At 44.4% G+C, this 19,433-nt stretch overlaps 1 protein-coding gene across 1 annotated transcript in view; it reads right to left on the reverse strand.

The window, feature by feature from the left end:
* Window positions 1-10,548: 10,548 nt before the first annotated feature.
* Window positions 10,549-19,433, reverse strand: part of LOC125366822 (inter-alpha-trypsin inhibitor heavy chain H5-like) — a 60,834-nt gene continuing 51,949 nt past the window's right edge. Inside the window, exons 10-14 of the mRNA XM_048367540.1 lie at window positions 17,620-18,179; window positions 16,057-16,110; window positions 13,519-13,635; window positions 12,313-12,690; window positions 10,549-11,101 (exon numbers count right to left, since the gene is read on the reverse strand). Coding sequence (XP_048223497.1) covers window positions 10,770-11,101; window positions 12,313-12,690; window positions 13,519-13,635; window positions 16,057-16,110; window positions 17,620-18,179 — 1,441 coding nt within the window. The 3' untranslated portion in view covers window positions 10,549-10,769. The remainder of the gene's footprint in view (window positions 11,102-12,312; window positions 12,691-13,518; window positions 13,636-16,056; window positions 16,111-17,619; window positions 18,180-19,433) is intronic.

The raw sequence follows: 19,433 nt of genomic DNA on the forward strand, positions 1-19,433 counted from the left end.
AGTGACTTCTCTAGAGAGTAGTGAGAGTGTGATATGGAGTAATGATTAGAGGAAAAGGAGAGGAGAGAGGCCCACCCACCCATTCCACAGAGAGGCTAGGTACTTCCTTCTATGATCTAAAGAGGAGTTTTGGCTCTGCGATGCATTTGTAAGATTTTATTTCACACATATACACTCACCTTTTGAGGAACCTTACAACCTTCCCTTCTATTTAAGGCTCAAGGTCTCAAGCTGAGAAAGTGGAGTCCAAGCTAAAACCCTGAGCCTCAACCCCAATAGCCTGGGAAGCCCTGGGTCTCTCCTTGCTGGAGAGGCTGGGTGGTCCTGGGGGTTGAGCCCAAGGTCACAGTACATCCCAAGGTCATGGTCCCGCCCTCCCTGTCCAGCCCTCCCCCTTTGCTCTCCACCCTGCTCAGTCCCTGGGGATTTCCTCTGAGAGCAAAGAACTCAGAGGATTTATAACTAAAACATAACAAAACAAAATGTGGTAAAATTCACATTAAATGGACTTTAACCATTTTTATATACTATGTGCATGTTGGTAGACTCAAGTAATATTTAACTTAAAAAATTGTATTTATGCTCATGAACAAGTTTTATCATTTTATCTTTGGGTAATTTGTCAAGTTTTATTTTCACTATTATGCTTACTTCCCTGGTTTATTCATTTTTCCATCAATTGACTGTGTTGTTTCTAACTCCTGGAATTTTGAATGCTCTTGTTATCAATATATACAACATACAGACATTTCTCACAAGCCGCCTCAATTACTCTTCAGTGTGCAGCTCAGTTAGTGTTAAGCACATTTACATCATTGCTCCTAGACACAGAGATGGATACTAATCACAGAAATCTGAATACCACGGAGAAGGATGCTCTCCCAAACACCCAAGTCTACAGGGAAAATGCAGAGTATTTGTAAGGCTGCTGGCTGGGCTCCGGCACAGGAGGGCTGTCTCTAGCTGAGCTGGGAGAGTTCGGCAGCCAAGTGTCCCAGGATAGCAGCAGCCTCCAGTCCAGGCTCTGGGGGTTCCATCCACAGCACCTTTCCTGTGGGCCCTTCCTAAGCCCTGCAGGAACCGTGTTCAGTCAGAACCTGCATGGCTCCCCCTGGGGTCCTGAGTGAGGCTCTGCCTTGCCTCTCTTCTCTGGCAGTCATCCCTGCCAGCACTATCTTCTCACACAGCTCCAAATGTGCCCTGCCCGGTCCCTGGGGTGCTAAAGTTTCCGGGCTGCATGAGGGGTGTTGCAAAGTGCCCCCAGCTTTATCAGAGCTCATCTGGACTGTCTAACGGCAGGCGCCGGGCTGCCAGCATCAGCACGACTTGAATTTCAACCCGTTTTCTCTGCTTAACACCTCTCAGCCCCCCTCTGTACCCTCTACATAATAAGCTCCATTCTTTCTCAGCAAGCAGGCCAGTGACAGCCACTTGGGACCTACAGTGTGGGGACAGGAATCCGCTCTTACTTAACCTGCTGGGCTTTGCTCTCCCTTTCTTACCAAGGGCACTGAGCTGTAATTCTAGTCAGCCAGGGGAAAGAGGGGCACCAAAGTGTTTACTTCTAGGAGGAACCATCCAAATGGAGCTGGGAACTGGCTCTGTGACTGGGGGGGGGGGGGGGACGGGAGCCCCCGCTGTGACCCTATAAATGAGGAAGAATAGGCTCACCTCCCCTGACCTCACAAGGAGAGGTCTTGAGAATCATGGTGGTTTCAACCTTAAAGTGTTGGGGAGGAAAGTAATTAAAGAATTGTAGGGGAAAAAAAGAGGCAAACCCAGAAACAATCCTAGGCATTGTGCCTAGAAGGAGTCTCTGCTTGCTAAAAGGGACCGCTGTGTGGGAGCACTCTGGCTGGCGAGGGTTACTCAAGGGCCCTGCTGGATAAATTAGGGTTCCATCATGATTCAGGACTATGAAGCTGCCCTCTGAGTTTGGCTGCTTCTGGAATGTGGCAATAAAAGGCCTTCTGCTGTGGCTAGTTTGGGTAAAAAGATGGCATGGCGAGAGTCCTTCACCTGGAGGTTAGCTTGTGCTTTGGAAGGAGAGCGAGAATCTCTAGATTTTGTTTCAACTGTTCAGGGCACACGAGATTTTAAGCATCATGTGTGAAAGTTCCTGTCTGCCCCTTTGAGCTGATTAGTGACCTTCGTGTCATTATTGTTGTTGTTGTTGCTGGAGTTTTTTGAACTCAGGTTCTTCTAATTGCTATAAGCAAGTGTTCTGTCACTTGAACCAAGCCTGCCAACCATTTTTGCTTTCATCAAATTTCAGATATGGTCTCACATTTGTGGGCCATCTGGCTGGGCCATGAGCAACCTATTTATGTTTCTCAAGTAGTGGGGATGACAGGCATCCACCCTTAGGCATAGTTGACATGGGGTTTTTCAAATGGCTTGTGGACTATGACCCTCCTGATCTCTGCCTCCCACGTAGACGGGACTACAGGCAGGAGCCACCATTGCTGGCTGGCTGCTTCTTTCATTGACTCCTCCCTCCAAGTTAAACTTTGGAACCAAATCACCTAGAATAATTGGGCACAGGCAAGCAAACTGTCAGAGGAATGGAACCTGCCCTCTTCCAGGCAAGAGATACGGGGCAAGGGACTAGAATCCGCCTACCTTCCATGGGAAATAAAAATCAAGGACCTTCAGCAGATCCTCAGAAATGGGTTACCTTTCCTAAATCTAGGGATTCCCAGTTCGATTTTGTACAATTCATCTGAGCGAGCTTTGGTGATCAAACCTATGCCAGGGAGATTGACATTGGAACTTGGTGGGGGGGTTTTTGTTGTTGTTCAACTATTTTCCTTTGAGTCTTTGTGTTCTCTGCAGCCCTGGGCACTCACTCTCATTGCAGTGGCTCCATCACAAGTTTACATTTACCTCCTACTCTTCCTGCTCCCTTCAACACTTGTAGAGACTAGCTAGGTGTGGCGGTCCCCACATGTATTCCAAGCACTGCAGATGTGAAGGCAGGAGGAATTTCAGGCCACAGCCTGAGAAGATAAGGAGATGTTGTTTTGGGAAAAACTCCCCAAGACCTGCACAAAGGAGGGCATGCCTACTAGCTCAGCAGCCAGGCTGTGACCGAGAAAAAGGAAGTTCCCCCTGCCTCTACCTCCTGAACCCAATTCTGTCTCCAGTAGGTGCCCAGATGCTTCCTAGCTGGCTCATTAATCTTGTCACTAGCTGCATTGTCTAGGCCTCTTCCAAGCAGAAAGGCGACATTTAAAACTCACTCAGTGTGCATATGAGTTTTCCTCTCTGTTTCTGTGTGTCTTGCCTCCAGCTGACTCTGTAACCTGCACCCCAGCTCTGTTGTTTCCACATCCTTCTCAAAGAGATGGGCTTCAGGAAGCTACTGTGTTTTAGATGTTTCCTAAGCTGTCCTCCCTTCTTCCTTCCTTCCCTTCCTTCCTTCTTTCCTCCCTCTCTCCCCCCTCTTCCTTCCTTCCTTCCTTGCTTGCTTCCTTCCTTCCTTCCCCCCCAGTTTTGTGCTTGTATTAGAGACTGAAGTCAGGACTTTGCACTCTCCTTTGGCTCTTTCGATCATTGCTGGCACTCTACCACTTGAGCTATACCTCCAGTTCCATTTTTTTTTTGCTAGTTAATTGGAGATACAAATGTTTCAGATTTGTCTGCCCAGATTGGCTTTGAATTTTTATCCTGATTTCAGCCTCCTGAGTAGGATTATAGGTGTGAGCTGCAGGCCCCTGGCTTTAGGATGTTGTTTCTAAGGAAAACTTGGAGTAGGCCTGAGGTCTCCTGGCCTCCTGGAAGATGAGCAAGTACACTCCAGCTATGTGCTCCTCAGTAGCGGACAGCTGCCGGATCAAGGCTTTCCCCTCAAAATCCCCACGCCATTCCCTTTCCTACCCATGTTTCTTTCCAGGTTCTCACACTTGCGAGCCATTAGAGCCACACTTTCATTCCTTTATTTGCTTTAGTTTGTGTTGAGATAAGGTCTTGCATGCGGCAGCCCTGGCCAGTCTGGAACCATGGTCTTGCTACCTCTGCCTCCCAAGCAGCTGATATTTTAGGTATGTGTCATCATGTCCAGTCCTAAACACCACTCATGAAGAAGAAATGAATGTTCTGTGCTGGAGTACCTCCTCTTTCAGGAAAACTGTGTACATGACAGAATGCACTTGTCCTTCAATAATGAATAAAGTTTTAGCTTATCTTTCCTTTATAAATTCTCAAAATGTTCCACTTTAATTTTCCAAATAGGTGGATGAAAAAAAAAGTAAGGATAGGTAAGTGTCTAAAAGTTCTAAGATGTTTAAGTTTTCCATTATTCCTAGGCTGCAGCCCACATGTTGATTTTGAGTTGATGAGGCCTAAACTTGTTTTGCCTTTCTGTGGAAAAGTTTGTTTCTTCTGTAACTTTCCATATGGACCTTCAGAATAGAAGCTGGACTTCAGTATTGGTGATCTTCTGTTTACTTTTTAACACGTGTACAGCCCTATTAACTATGGCCAGAAGATCACAGAGTGCAAGGCAGAGTTCCAGTTGGAAACTTAACAAACCACATGGGTATATGGGTACCCATTCAGGGCTTCACTGATGTTCAAGAATCTAAAGTGCTGTAATTTTTACATTGCTTATATACATTTTATTTCAAAAGCATACTAAAAAGCCAGATACCAGTAGCTCATACCTGTAATCCAAGCTATTCAGGAGGTGAGATGTGAGGATCATGGTTCAAAGCCAACCTGGGTAGGAAAGTCCATGAGACTCTTATCTCCAATTAACCCCAGGAAAACTAGGAGTGAAACTGTGGCTCAAAGTAGTAGAGTACTAGCCTTTAGCAGCGAAGCATAGGGACACCACCCAGACCTCGAGTTCAAGCCCCATGACCAACCAAAAAAATAAAAAATAAAAAAGGAGAAAAGAAAAGCACACTAAATTGTAACTTACAATAAAGTTCACACTCATATTTCAGTAAGGTTGTGTGTGTGTGTGTGTATGTGCCAGTTCTGCGCTTGAACTCAGGGCTAGGCCCTGTCCCTTTGCTTCTTTTGCTTAAAGCTAGCACTCTGCTTCAGCCACAGTGCCACATGTAGCTTTTGGCAGCGGTGGGGGGGTAGTTTATTGGAGATAAGAATCTCATAGGGGTAGTTTATTGGAGATAAGAATCTCATAGAATTTCTTGCCCCAGCTGGTTTAGAACTGCAGTCCTCAGATATCAGCCTCCTGAGTAGCTAGGTTTATAGACATGCACCTATAGCTCCCAGATCAATAAGGTTATTTAGTGAGCATACCAATAAACTTAGCACATGTGAATTTCAAATTATATAACCAGAAATCTCAGTGAGCCATGAGGACCTTGGGTCTTCTCTTGCACAAACACAGCTGTTGTTTTGAAAAAAAAAATACAATTAAGGCTTTTCAAGAACAACACTGAGTGAATAAAAATTAATTTGAGGTTGGCTTTCTGTGAAATAGACCCATTACACACACACACACACACACACACACACATTTTTCACTTTATTTGCGTCATCAAAAATAAGCTAGGTTTGGTAGTGCAGGCCTGTAAACCCAGCTATGAAGTAGTAGTAGAAGAATCAAGGGTCCCAGGCCTGCCGGGGCAAAATCAGTGAGACCATACTTCAAAAACCAAGATTCTGGGCAGTGTGGCTCAAGCAGTACAGTGCTTGTTTAGCCATTTTGAGGCTCTGGGTTCCAATTCCAAACCCCAGCAACAAAACAAAGGATAGGATTGGAATTTCTCCTTCCTTTCCTCCCAGAGCTACGATCCCAAATGCCCATATCCATGTAGGCACTTCAGTAAAAGGAAGTTTGCTCCGTTCCCAAGTATGAGGCCAGAAGTCCATGTGTACATATAGGAGCCACTTTTGTATGTTGAGGTCCTCCTGGAAACCACGAAGTGGGTGAGGTTAGTAAGGAAGGGAGGCCAGAGGAAACAGGGAGCTTCGTTACATGGCTGGTAAAAAGAAACTCATCAAAGGTAAATATATAATTACCACAAGGAAGCAAAAGCATCCAGTATAGTAGTAGTAATAATAATAATAATAATAATTAGTTATTATTTCAGTCATGGGACTTGAACCCAGGGCCTGGGTGCTGTCCCTGAGCTCCTTTGCTCAAAGCTAGTGCTCTACCACTTTGAGCCACAGCTCTACTTCTGGTTTCCTGGTAATTAATTGGAGATAAGAGCCTCACAGACTTTCCTGCCTGGGCTAGCCTTGTAAGCCTCAGATATCAGGCTCCTGAGTAGCTAGGATTACAGACCTGAGCCACCAGAGCCCAGATAATACAGCATTATTAAAAAAAAATTTAAAAAGGGAAGCCCAAACTTCCCAGTCACTAAAGTATCTACACAGATATGGAGTCCTACAGTAGAGGCTGCAGACTAGGCAGCTAAAATTGGACATGGGAAATGTAAGATGTTTCTGAAATATGGTTCCACGCTTGTGGTAAAGACAAGCTGAGTCTGGTTCCAACAGTGGACTAGTAGGTGCTGACAAAAGAAGCCTCAGAATGTAAGTGTGAGAAAAACCTTCACACTGAAAAAACTGACCAGTCAAGATGACAGGCAAAGTGTGCAATTGAGTGTCCCAGAAAGAAAGTGATAGAAGTTTGGACTTCCCCACATACTAAAGCATGTAAGAGCTTAAGGCATTGCCATATATTTGACATTTTTATAAGGGCACAGGTAAGGGATACAGAAAATCTGCTGTTTTCTGCGGTACTTTGTCTTCCTTTAACATTAGTCTCTCAGTGTCACTGCTTACATATCATCTTTGTTGGTCCCGTCAATTAACCACGCCATGCACTGGAGAAACCAGCTGTTAGGTGGGTTTGTCAATGGGTGAACATAATAGAGATATAGAAGCAAACCTAGCCAATATTGTTTATTATTATACATGGTGCTACATAGAATATCCTGTTATGTCTAGAATACAACCTTGTGCCATTGTAACACAATGGTATTTGCTGTCTATAGACCTATCTAAACATTTTAAAAACACAGCCAAAAATAATAGGCAGTTAGAAAAATTTTGGCTCCATTATAATCTTATGGAATTGCATATATCTGGTCCATTGTGGAAGAATGTAATTATGCAGTTCAGTACTGAAATTCAGAAATTCCTGCAAACAAGCAAGGCCATTCAAATCACCAAGTTTTATTCTCAGTAGCCCTGATTCCATTTTCTCTCGAAAAAATAAACATATCACATTGTTTGTTTTTAGACAGCATTTTCTTACAAACTTTTGTTTAAGAAAGATGTCTCTTGAAACATGAACTATCTTGCACTCTACTTATTAGTTAAAGCAAATATTTGAAGTTACATGTCTCAGTATTTGGTTAGCTGTGTTGTGATTTTATTTTGTTGTTTTTCTTAGCTGGCTTTTCTTAGCTGGATTTTTCTTAGCTGCATTTTTAGGGGTCCAAGAGTCCTTGAAATTTTAATAACAACATTGCCTGTATATATTCTGGGAAGTTAAAAGAAAGGAGGAAGGGTTTGTATTTGGAATGATTTTGTGTCTTAATCAGCCTGAGCTGATACAGTTAGACTAAGTTAGACTAAGATCATAAACAGCAGACATTTGCTTCTCACAGGTCTGGAGTCTGGGAAAGTCAGGATCAAGATGACAATAGATTTGGTGTCTGTCACCAGTTCCTGGTCTGCACATCACCATCTCCTATGCTCACACTGCAGAGAAAAGTGAATTTAGTTTATCAGTACCCTGACTCTGCTCTAAGGGTTCTAATCCAGTCAAGTGAGCTCTGTCCTCAGGACCCCATTATTCCCAAAAGGTCTCATCTCTCCCATTGGGAATTTAGGCTTTAATAGGTGAATTTGGGGAGGGTAGGAACAATCCTGTTGCTAGCCCACTTCTAAAACCCCCGCTCAAGTAAATATTGACTATTAATCCTGATGGTAAAGAAAAAGGCACACTGTCCAATCCTCAGTTCCCTGCATTCTCAGGACAGCTGACAGAGGGCCAGAATGGTAAAGTCTCCCAAATGCTCCCTCCCTGTGGCTTGAATGGTAAATTATCAAAGGGTCAGATGGTGGGAGATAAAGCACCTCACAGGGGTGTGTGGGAACATGGAACTTTTAATGAGGAGACATTTAAAGGTGATCTGCTCAAAGGCTTTTCTTCATTGGATAGGGAGGTGATTGGAAGCCAGAAAAATGGCTGGCTCAAGATTCCAGTTAGTCCCTTATGACTTATTAACATTAGATACCAATGAGATTTAGTGACTCTAATTTCAAATAGTTTTCTCAATCCCATTCAATTATTCATTGTGTGTGTGTGTGTGTGCTTAAGGAAAATAAATAATTAACCAGATAGTAAAATGTCAAAGCTATAAGATGAATCCTACTGATTCATCCTAGCTCTGCTCTATTCCTTTTATGGAATTTAAGGACATCACTCAATTGCATGCTGCCTCAGTTTCCCCACTGAGAATTCCTTCTTTCCTGTGTACTTTCTTTGGACAACGTACTAGGCAGAACACACATGATTGATTTATAAAAAAAAAAAACAACACTATTTTTCAGTCAATGAGTATGTCTTCAGTATAACATTGGAATAGGACTCAGGGTTCACACATAAATGTTTCTAGCTATAACTGAAAATTTAACAATTTTTGTTTGAAAATTGAGAAAGGGGTCAGAAGGTAGATTTATAACCACAGAAAAGGTAAAATAAAAGTAGTATATGTATAAAGTAAAAACAAAACTTATTAAAGTAAAGCATTGTCTTTGATACCTTTTTGATTCACTTTTTCCCCCCAGAATAGGACAGCTAGTAATGGATATCCTATTGAACAAGTGGAATCATGGTAACTAGTTTTGTCTAATAATATCCTCTTCCCCTAGATTAAGGCCAACACCTGCAACAAAATAGCCTTGCTTGAAGTGTGCCACAGAGGACTGGCCTCAGCGGTGAGGCTGTCCATCTGCCCAGCTAAGGTTTATATAATAGGAGTGACCCAGGGAGCCAGACCAGGCCCAGAACTGGCTAGCCCCACCTCTGGCCCCTCCTTTCTCTGAGCTCTAAAATATGGAACATCTGTCAGCAATATGGGATGGTCATCTTTGAACTTCTGGCATGAAAACCTAGGGCTGAGTTTAGGACAGCAGGAATTAGATACATAATAACACAGTTGATGGGCCACATCCTGGTGGGTTCATGCAGCAGACAGAGATGGAGACTCAGAAAGAAGACTCCACAGACATCCAGCTCTCGCTGGCTTCTCAAGCTGCTGGGGCCAGCAGGAACATGTGGAGGTCATTCACTGCTCCACTGCTTCCCACGGAAGGTAAAGATGCTAAACAGTTCTCTCAACGCCAATCTCGCTCCAAGTGCTAAGCCTGCCTTCCCATTCCATGGAGAAAGTGCCCCGGCATCATGCCAAGGGAAAAAGCGCCAAGTGAGGACAGCACAAAGGCCTTCCACTCTGGCCCTCGTCAGAATGTTCTTCCTCTGACCCCACTCTTGCCTTCTCTGCCATCTGCCCCACCAGCCCCTGGGTCCATCTGCTTCCCACCAGGCACCTCACACATGGATTTGAGAAGACATAGCAAAGCACTGACCAGGAAAGAGGGTACAAATGGAGGCCGAGGGGCCACCTGCAGCCTCATTTTACAGAATAAGCTCATCAGTCACTGACTTTCTGAAGCTCCTTCCCTCCCCTTTATTTTCATCTTTTCCTACCACATCAGACCTAAGTTCCAGATCTAAAGCCCTTTGTGCGCTGATTTCCTGGTTTTGGGGCATCTGAGATGTGGGAAGTCTTTTTCGATTTTCTAAGCATGAGCATGCTCCTTGCTGAGAATAAGCAAGTCGATTCAGAATTCCTATAGGTGTGCAGATGGGCTCGCTTGAGCACCATACCTCCCATGGCAACACTGTGACCAGCCATTTCCTAGAGAATGAAAGGCAAGGTTTAGGAACTATAGGAAAGGCATAGAACATCCTGCTGAAGACTTGTCATTCAAGTTGGCTGGCTCTCCAGCACCAAGACCAGTCAGCAAGGCCTTCCACATGGGTGACTTTCATTAAAAACACTTGGCTTTTTAAAATCAATTGGAGAATAGTCACCAGCAAAGTCAAGTGTTCTACAGCGTCTCTCAGAAAAGACATTAGCATCTAGGATGTAGTTTCCTATTTCTAAGAGAAAAAAATAATTTGAAGGGCATGATTCCACAGCAGAAAAAAAAATCCCCTCCTAAGGAAAGAGCTAATCATTTGCAGTGATCTAATTTATTTGCTGTTTGCATGACCAGTGGCCTAGACTCCAGGCAGGGGTCCCTGAAGGAGGAGGTCGGCCACACATCTGGAAAATGCAACAGTACTAGATAGAGAGATTGCCGTGCGTGGGCATAAGGCACAAAACAGAGCAACCAAACTTGGCCATTGTGACAGAGCAAACTTCACAGCATCCTTGACTAATCAGGAAGAGTTCTAATCAGCTATGAGATGGACAAGCCAGATGATTAAAGATATAAATTCTCTTGCTTTTAACAATGAGCTTTTCTCCTCGGCACTATTTTTTTTAACTACTATAGATGGAGAACTGGGGAAAGAGAGGAAGAGGAAGAAGAAAGAGAAGGGAATAGGTTCACTCAAGCTTCCTGCCCCTACACCATGCTTAAGCAGACATTAGACTTCCTCTCCACCAGGGGCAGGCTATGGAGTGCCTCTTAATGCAAGAGCCAAGGCACGCACAAGCAACAAGAAGAGCTGTATGCACCACCGTGTCCCCAAAGTCGCTGCCCTTTCATGGACTCCCATCCTTGTGGCTGTCAATTTCAGATCTCCTGGACATCCCTAATATTGTCTCTGTGTCAAACGGATGAGCTGCCAAGTAATCTTTATAGTCCCCGTCGATGAGCTTAGCTGCGTTGTTCTTGGCATACCAGCAGTCTATCTGCTCTTCCCCATTGTAAATCTTCCTTTGTTTCCAGATCACTGGGACATGGTGCCCTTTCACCTTTAGGATGGTTTCAGATGTTCCTCCTCCTGCCTGAGGGTGGGGAGGATTGGTGGTATGATTTCTGCTGTATGCTGTGGATTCTTCTGTGAGTTTGGCTTCCTGGTTCAGGAACTGACCTGATAGGACAAGAAAACAAAAAGACATTGGTGTAAGTTAAATACAGATCGTTACCATCTAGCATCAGTGATATTAACGCTGTGAAGGCTTTGCATTAATTCAGTCCTGGCTCAGATGCTCTCTGGAGACAGAGAGGCATCCACATATTTTTCAGCTCAGGGACCCTGTGCCTAGGGCGAGGAGAGAGCTGAGCTGCTCACAATGGTCCAGCACTTCTGGAAGCCACTTCTGCCTCATTGCTATTCAAGGAATACTCCTAACCAACAAATGAAAAAAAATGCAGTCTTCTGCTGAAGCAGGATGACCACACATATGTAGAACTTTGGGTCAGGTCTTTCCCCTCACCTCCCTGATTATACCCGCCACACAATCTAGCTGATGGGGGTCCACCAGGGTTGGGTATGAGAAACAGTTGTTTCCATTCACTCCTGGTACTCGGCCTCAGATTTCTCCCGGCCAAGTGAGGACATTCCTCAGGTCAAGGGAGCACAGATCTGCATCTGTAAAATGGAGTTCGTGCTTGGCAGCCAGGCATACAAAATGTACCTAGGTCAAGTGCCAGGAAATCCTGCCTTCTAAATGGAGCCCTGGTGATGACTTGCTCACTGTTTTGGGGCAAGGGGCCCACATGAAATTGCATGTTGAAAAAGTCAGCCAGAGTGGCCTGGCTGCTGTTGAGAGCAATGCAGATGTCTTGTAGGAAAGGTATCCACTTGTTTCGGTGCTAGGCTGCAGACATCAGCCTTTAATATCCACAGATTCTACATCTGTGGGTTCAGGAAACTGCAGATTGAAAATATGTGTGTGTGTGGGGGGGGATTTGCCTCTATTGATCATGTACAAATTATTGCCTTGACATTATTCCCTAAACAGTAACAGTACAAGAGTAATTTTCAGAGTATTGACATGACCCGGTGCCAGGTATATAAGTACTCCAGAGATAATTTAAAGCATATGGAAGGATGTATGTAGCAGTTTTGTTTTGCACAAACTACATCATTTCATCTTAGTTATAAGCATCCTTGGATTTCGGTGTTTTTCAGGGATCCTGGAACCACAGCCCCTGCAGATACTGAGGGATGCTGTGTGTGTAGGGACTACGTTCCTACTGAGTTTTCCAATCAAGCAAACAATAATGACAGTGTGGGGTTTCATGTTGGGAAATCTCATTCTGTCTCCTAAGTTCAAGGTGAGGGTGAGAGTTTCCTACCCAACAATCCATGGCAGTTTCTGGAAAGGCCTTTGCTGTTGGAAATGTAGAAGCCCAGGTGGTTTCGCTGGAAGGGCGCTGGCTTTTTGTAGAGGTGAATAAGGATGACAAAGGCAATGGTGCTCTGGATGGTGACAGTGACATTGGCATTGGCAGACACAGACACCTCCAGCCCCTGGCTCCCCACCACCACACTCTGGTTACAGGGGAGGACCAGCCTGTCTCCACCATCCAAGATGACCCTGTTTGGTGTGATCTCCAAGTAAGACCTCTGGGGCTTGTTGATGAGGATAGTGATGGTGCGGAAGTAAGTTCGTTGTTTCTTGTGACCGTTTGGAGGAGCTGGGGCCCCAATCAACTCTCCATTCACTGTCACTCCTCAAAGGCCAAAGGGAGAAAACGGCAGTTATTACAAGTATCTCCACTTTCCAGCTAAAAGTGTCTGTCATAGATGCCGGGAGGGCCACAGTTCAGTCCCTTGTCTCTTTCCTATGCCCTTTGATGTTAGAAATATTTGAGAAGGACTTACAAGAGGACAGTCTGGTTGATCCTGGAGATCTAGGATCAAACCCCACATAATTACATCCTATGTACATGCCACCCAGTGAGTCAGTCTCTTCAGCCCAACCTTCTTAGCACAGAGACATATGAGAAGGTCCACTGCAAAGCCCATCCACACAGCCATGCTGCATGGTTGTCCATATGCAACCCCCAGTGAGCAACACCTGCATTGGACTTGAAGAACCTTTTCTGTCTTCAATCTTTTCCTCAGCCTCCCACACAGACCCACAGGGCCAGAGCTCCTTTTGTGCACATTCACGGTGCATAGAGCTGTGTGGATAGTATCTTGGATTTCCATCTAAGTCATCAAGTAACTGAGATCCACAAACTTTGGATTCTGACTCTCCACTGGCACAGTGTTTGGATAGAACAGCATAGTGACAATATGTCATGAATATATCTGTAGCACTGGGCATTTATGAAGCTGTTTCATATCCATTTACTTACTTTATCCACTTCAATATAGCCCTGTGAAACTAACAGTATCATCTCTTCACTACCTCTGCTTCTCAAGAGGGCACTTTGGCCTCATAGTCACTACCTCGAGTCTTCTCTGAGTATCTAGGACACATCTCCAATGACCTGATCATTGATTTTTAGGGCAGAGGTTGATGTAACTCCTCCCCAGCCTCACCCAGAACTTACCAGACTCCATGTGATCAGAGACTAGCCGCAGGATGTCTCCAGGCTCTCCATCAATGTTAAAGCAGACAGTGAGTTTGTTCGAGGGGAAGTCCACAACAAAATGAGGATCTCCATCCACTGATGAGAAGGGGAAGGGAAAGAGAGAAAAAGACAGGTGTTGATAGGTTGTGAGTGCTGATTTTTATTTTCACACAGATTATTTATTGAATTCTGACCATAATCCCATAGGAATTGTATCCCTGATTTTCACATGTAGAAGATGTGTGGAAGTTACGTGGTAAAGTAAATGTTGACTTCAGGTCTTCTAAATTCAAACACAGTGGTCTTTTCATTAAAACAGTTAAACATTAACATCTAAGTTCTGAGAGGCAAGAGATATATGAAAAGGGAAGAGAGACACCACCAAACACTCTCAACTACCACTGAGTTCACAGTCTTCACTTTCTATGTGATTTCCCCATATCACTGACTCTGTCCATTAACTCGAGGACCAACCATGCAGATGGTATATGCCTGTAATTCCAGATACTTAGAAAGAAATACAAGGATTGTGGGTCAAAGCTGAAAAGTAAAAGTGAATGTGAATCCCCCCATGATTCTCCAAAAGCAAGCTAGATAGAGTGGTTCATGACTAATCTCAGCTACTCAGGAGACTGAAGTAGGCAAATCATAGTCTGAGACCCTATCAGAAAAATAATTAAAGCAAAAGTGCTGGGACATGACCCAGGTGGTAGAGCACGTGCTTAGCCAGCATGAGACCCTGAGTGTAGCTAAAACATAAAGAATGAGGACTCCTCCTTTGTCCCCAGGAAGCCATAGACAATCTCACAAACATAGCACCAGCCTTACGCAATCCTCACATTCAGACACTAGCTGTCATGCCTATTTCAAGGGCGGCAACAGGCAGAACATAAAAATCACTAGAAAATCAAGTGGTGCAATCAATGATGACATGACCACTTTCCATCATGCCAACTATTGGTCTCCATTTTTCCAACACAGATGCGACCATGCAGTTCAGCTGGGCCCAATCCCGTCTCTTCTCTGATAAAGAAGGATAGATTCACCTCTTAATGCATAGACAGATACTTCCCGAGTGACCACGTCGCTTCTGTTTTTATTGCTAGGTGGGAGATTTAGTTTCTCTCCACCTTACACATCACACAGAACAAGTTCCAGAATGCCTCTTATGTATAAGTATGTGTGAACAGAAGTGTGCATGTGTGTGTGGTGATTTGGGTCAGGAAGAACTCCATTTACTCAGTTTGCTCAAGCAAACACATGTCTTGTAATTGCTGAAACCACTGACTTCCCCTGGAGTCTCTTGGAAGAGTTCCTCAGCTCTGCAAGTTCCCTGTGGATCAAGAAGTACAATACAATCTGTCTTTTGGTGATGGGGGAAAAATAACACCCTGGGGAGACAAAAGTTCCCATATCCAGCTTTGGTGCTCTTTGAATAATTTATCTGACAGTTCACTGAGAATTACTAACCACACCACTTCTGCTCAAATCATCCAAATCCTTTACGAGGGAAGATGTTGCTTTCTCCAGAAATGTGAAGTACCATCCAAAAGTCATTACTGTGTGAAGCATGCCAAAGGAAGGTTTGCTTGCATTCCACAAAGCACACATGGAGAAAGAATCACATTCTGTCCATGGAGGCTGACTTTCCCTCCCTGTGGCTCAGCTCAAGAACATTGCCTTTATGAACTGACCACATTGTACACCAGCAGACAGGCAACCATAATCTCTTAGGGAAGACACAGACACTGGAAGAATAAAGCCCATCCCCCATAGATGGCTTTTCCATCCAGATTTTAATGATAGTCCCATGAATTTACCAAAGGGAAATCTGATGATATTTAATCTGCTTTGTCTTTCTTCAAGCCAAGAATTCAAAAACACCCAAAACAGAAAATTCAGCCTGTCACTGCAGGCAATTGTATTTCCTAACACCACTTAAGAAAATGTTGCACCAGATACTAGGGTCCTATACATGTGAGGATTCCCCCAAACCAATCTCTTTTTTCTAATTAAATTAAATTAATTTATTTATTTGCCAGTCCTGGGACTTGAACTCAGGGCCTGAGCACTGTCCCTGGCTTCTTTTTGCTCAAGGCTAGCACTCTGCCACTTGAGCCACAGCGCCACTCCTGGCTGTTTTCTGCATATGTGGTGCTGAGGAATTGAACCCAGGGCTTCATGTATACAAGGCAAGCACTCTTTGCCACTAGGCTCTATCCCTAGTCCCCCAAACCAATCTTTTTAAAACTCAGTACTGTTCCAAGTATGCCTGGACCCTATCTCTTCTTCTCTCCGGGATCTTTCCAGGCTCCTTGAAGCTGTTATCTTTACAGTGTTGATGCAGTAGCTTAATGATGACCTTCTTAGCCCAGGCTGGACTAAAAAAATCAGGAATGTAACACTCCCACCCACCCCACCCCCAATGCTATACAAACTGGTTTCAGCTATTTCTTGATGATCTCCTCCCCATATATCCCTTTCTTCTCGTTTTCATAGCCATACTCCTGTCTTTACCTGAGGTTTTAGAGATTTTAATTCTTGAGTCATATGGCTTCTTGAGTGCAGGTTCTAAAAAGGAGAAAGAAGAAGACGCTGATTATTCATTAAAGAGGAGGAACAAGTTGATACGAGTGGATTATGGATGCTTTCAGAGATATTTGTAATAAAGAATCAAGAAACCATCAACAATTTCAAAGGACAACTAAAACATTATCAGAGCCTAAAGAAAGCCAAGAATTCTCTTACATGATCGCTGATGCTTCAGGACATTTTATTTCAGAAAACTCCTTGGATGTGTTGAAGGCCAGCCTGGGCTGGACAGTGAGGCTCTGTCTCAAAACAAAGTCACAAAACACAAACCAAAAAGCTCATTTGAGCAATCAATGAGTTATTTACCCGTCTCTGGTACTTATATCGTTTGGGTTGGACCTCTCCTAACACTGCATTTGAATTATGGACATATAATCAAGGCATTTCTCAAAAGGTCACTTATTCCTGGTTGTGGTGTGGATCTGAGACTTGATGTAACAAGCCTCCTGCAAGCTTTATTTTAATCAGAATGAGATCCCACCGGCTTTGCCACATCTAGCTCTCCTCCTTTACATAAGGGTCTGAACTTCTCAATGAGTTTCCAGGTGTAACCTCTAATAGGTCGGAGAGGACATCTGATAATTGTAGGATACTTGACATTGTCAAAACTGCATCTTTCACTCGAGGAGATGGGTGCTCAGGCAGGGTGAGGAGTGACCGACACAGTATTTGTGTGGAGTTGGCCTGGAAGGCCTGGCTGCTCCAGTTCCCTGCCTAGGAGATGGAAACTTCTTAGACCCCACTAGCTGTGTCACACACAAAACCCACACCGCCTTCTGCACACGAATACAGAGAATCAAAGGCTCTGCTCTGTCACTGCTTTCCATTCTCCTGTCCCTCCCTGGGGAAGCCTCCCCACAGCCCTCCCTCATCACATGGCACTGAGACTGTGCCTGCTTCACAAGGCTCCATAAATCCAAAGTCTGTTCTTCACACCCTTCCTCAAGCATGCACATATAGCAATGCAATTCTGAAAAAGTTAACACACAAGAAACTGCAAATTGAATGTTGTGTCTAATCCTCTCTGGGCCCTCTATCATGGCTGGAGTTGACTGACATACCTACTTCACTGGGCAACATTGCTCAGCCAACTACCGTTTTTGCCATTGTTCTTGAGAGCTATTTTATAACAATACAAGTCCAATAATCTAAGCGAGTCCCAGGAGGCTATGTCCTCCCTACCAGGTCCCTATTTATTAAAATAATATCAGAGGCTGAGATCTGAGGGTCATGGTTCAAAGCCAGACCACACAGAAAAGTACACAAGACTCCAATTAACCACCAGAAAGCCAGAAGGAAACTGACTCAAGTGGAAGAGCACTGGCTTTGAATAAAAGAGCTAAGGTACAGTATCCAGGTCCTTAGTACAAGCTCCAGTATCAACGCTAATAATAACAACAACAACAGCCATCTTCCTGCTGAAGTTCCTATGGCTTTAGAAGGCGTTAGACCCAAGAGCAAGACGAACCGTCATCATGTCTACATTACCTGGCTGCATGCCTGTTCCTCGAAGGCTCTGTACCACCGTTTCAGGCCCTGTCACAGCAGACATGCCCCGGGGGTCCTCCAGTGTGTCTGTGTGAAGCTGCGGCTTCCTCAGCCTCATGGAGGTGAAGGGGGTGAGAAAGTGGGAGCTCATGGCCAGAGCCTGGGCCTTCTGTCTTAGTTGTTCCTTCTCCTGTCTGTTATTGCTCTGCAGCCAGGAGCTCAGCAGCTCCTTCACAGTGAGGTAGCTCCAGAGACGCTCAATGTAGTTGGAGTCCTCTTCACCATCACCTGCGGACCTGGGGCTTCCTGTGATGTCATTCCCCACCTTCTGGGGCTCCACAGGCACATCTGTCTTCAGGATGAGGAATTTCTTACTGTTGCTGGCAGTGACCTCCACATGCAGCTGATCCAACTTCCTGTCCACCAGCTTCCCAGCTATGACAATCTCGGAGCCGTTGAAGTAGTTGGGGAACAGGGTTTTGGTGGCATGCTCTACTAAGGCAGGGGGATAATCAATGCGGATGTCGGAGAGCAGAGGCGTCCTGATCTCATCATAGAACCTGCATTGGAAGGAGAGGGAGAGAGTGAGGGCCTGGCCAGGCTCGCAGCGGGAAAGTCCTCCTTGCACAGGGTAGCTCTGACTCTAGAAGTGAGCAAGTCCAACACTGCACTTGGAGGAATACTTTGACATGAGGTCAGAGCAACTTGAATGAATGAATCCCTTTCAGGGGAGAGCCTTCACTTTCCCACAAGGCTCCTGAACCTCTTTTCAGCTACTCTGAGGCAATAAAATAACTTGAGTTCCTGAATGACTTCATGGAGCAGAAATCCTAACTAGAACAGGAAGGAGAAACAGTTATCTTAGTGCAGTCTTTATTGCTTAGCTTCTATCTGAACATGCCTGTATCTCAGAATTTTGTTTTGTTTTTTTGGTAGTACTAGGGCTTGAACTTCAAACCTTGGGCTTGCTAGGCTGGGCAATACCACTTGAGCCACACCTCAAGCCCTTCTCTTAGAACTTTTGTGAAGTTCACATGAACTTCACAATACATGCTTGAAATTATTCACAATGTTCAGTAATGTCAGGCATTGATAATATTTTTGACAGAATTACAGTAGAGTTGATTTATTTCCATGTACTTTAATTGCTTTTGCTTGTAAAGCTCTTATTGTATCTCTTTTCACTTCAATCTTTCATAAAAATGCTGGGAGAGCAATAGTGGGCATTTCATGGGTACCATACCACCTGTCTTATTGTACCTGTCTTATTGGTGAGATCTCCCATTGATAGGTTTCTTTGATTACAGCTACTATACATGTATTATAGTTTCCTTGAGGGAAACTACATCTGCTGTAGAAAACCTAAGTTGTTGTTTCTTCTCCACCTCAAAACAATCATCTGATTCCTTCCTCTTTTATTGGACATTTTGCTTCACCATCACAATATGGTCATTTATCTGGTACTCAACATACCAAGAAGGCATTTATAACCATAAGAGCTCACTGTGTATCTCATCGGGAATAGCTATTCTGTCACTACTTCACATAGGTTTCCTTGTTAGTCTGTTAAGCAACCATAATTTTCATTTTACAGATGAAGAAACAAAGCCAAGGCAGACTTAAAATGTCACTCAAAGCCACACAGCAAGACTAGAATTTGAGCCCTCAACTGCCTGGTTGCAAAACACATCATAACATCTGCCCGTGTAATGACTTAGCATCATTTTCAGCAGATGGGAGGGTAAGACAGCCTCAGCTCTTGGCCTCTCACCAAATGCAGCCCTGAGCCCCCTGTGCATAGCCTCCGCTGAGCA

This window comes from Perognathus longimembris, chromosome 18 (genome assembly GCF_023159225.1).
Source record: "Perognathus longimembris pacificus isolate PPM17 chromosome 18, ASM2315922v1, whole genome shotgun sequence".
Classification (NCBI taxonomy): Eukaryota; Metazoa; Chordata; class Mammalia; order Rodentia; family Heteromyidae; genus Perognathus; species Perognathus longimembris.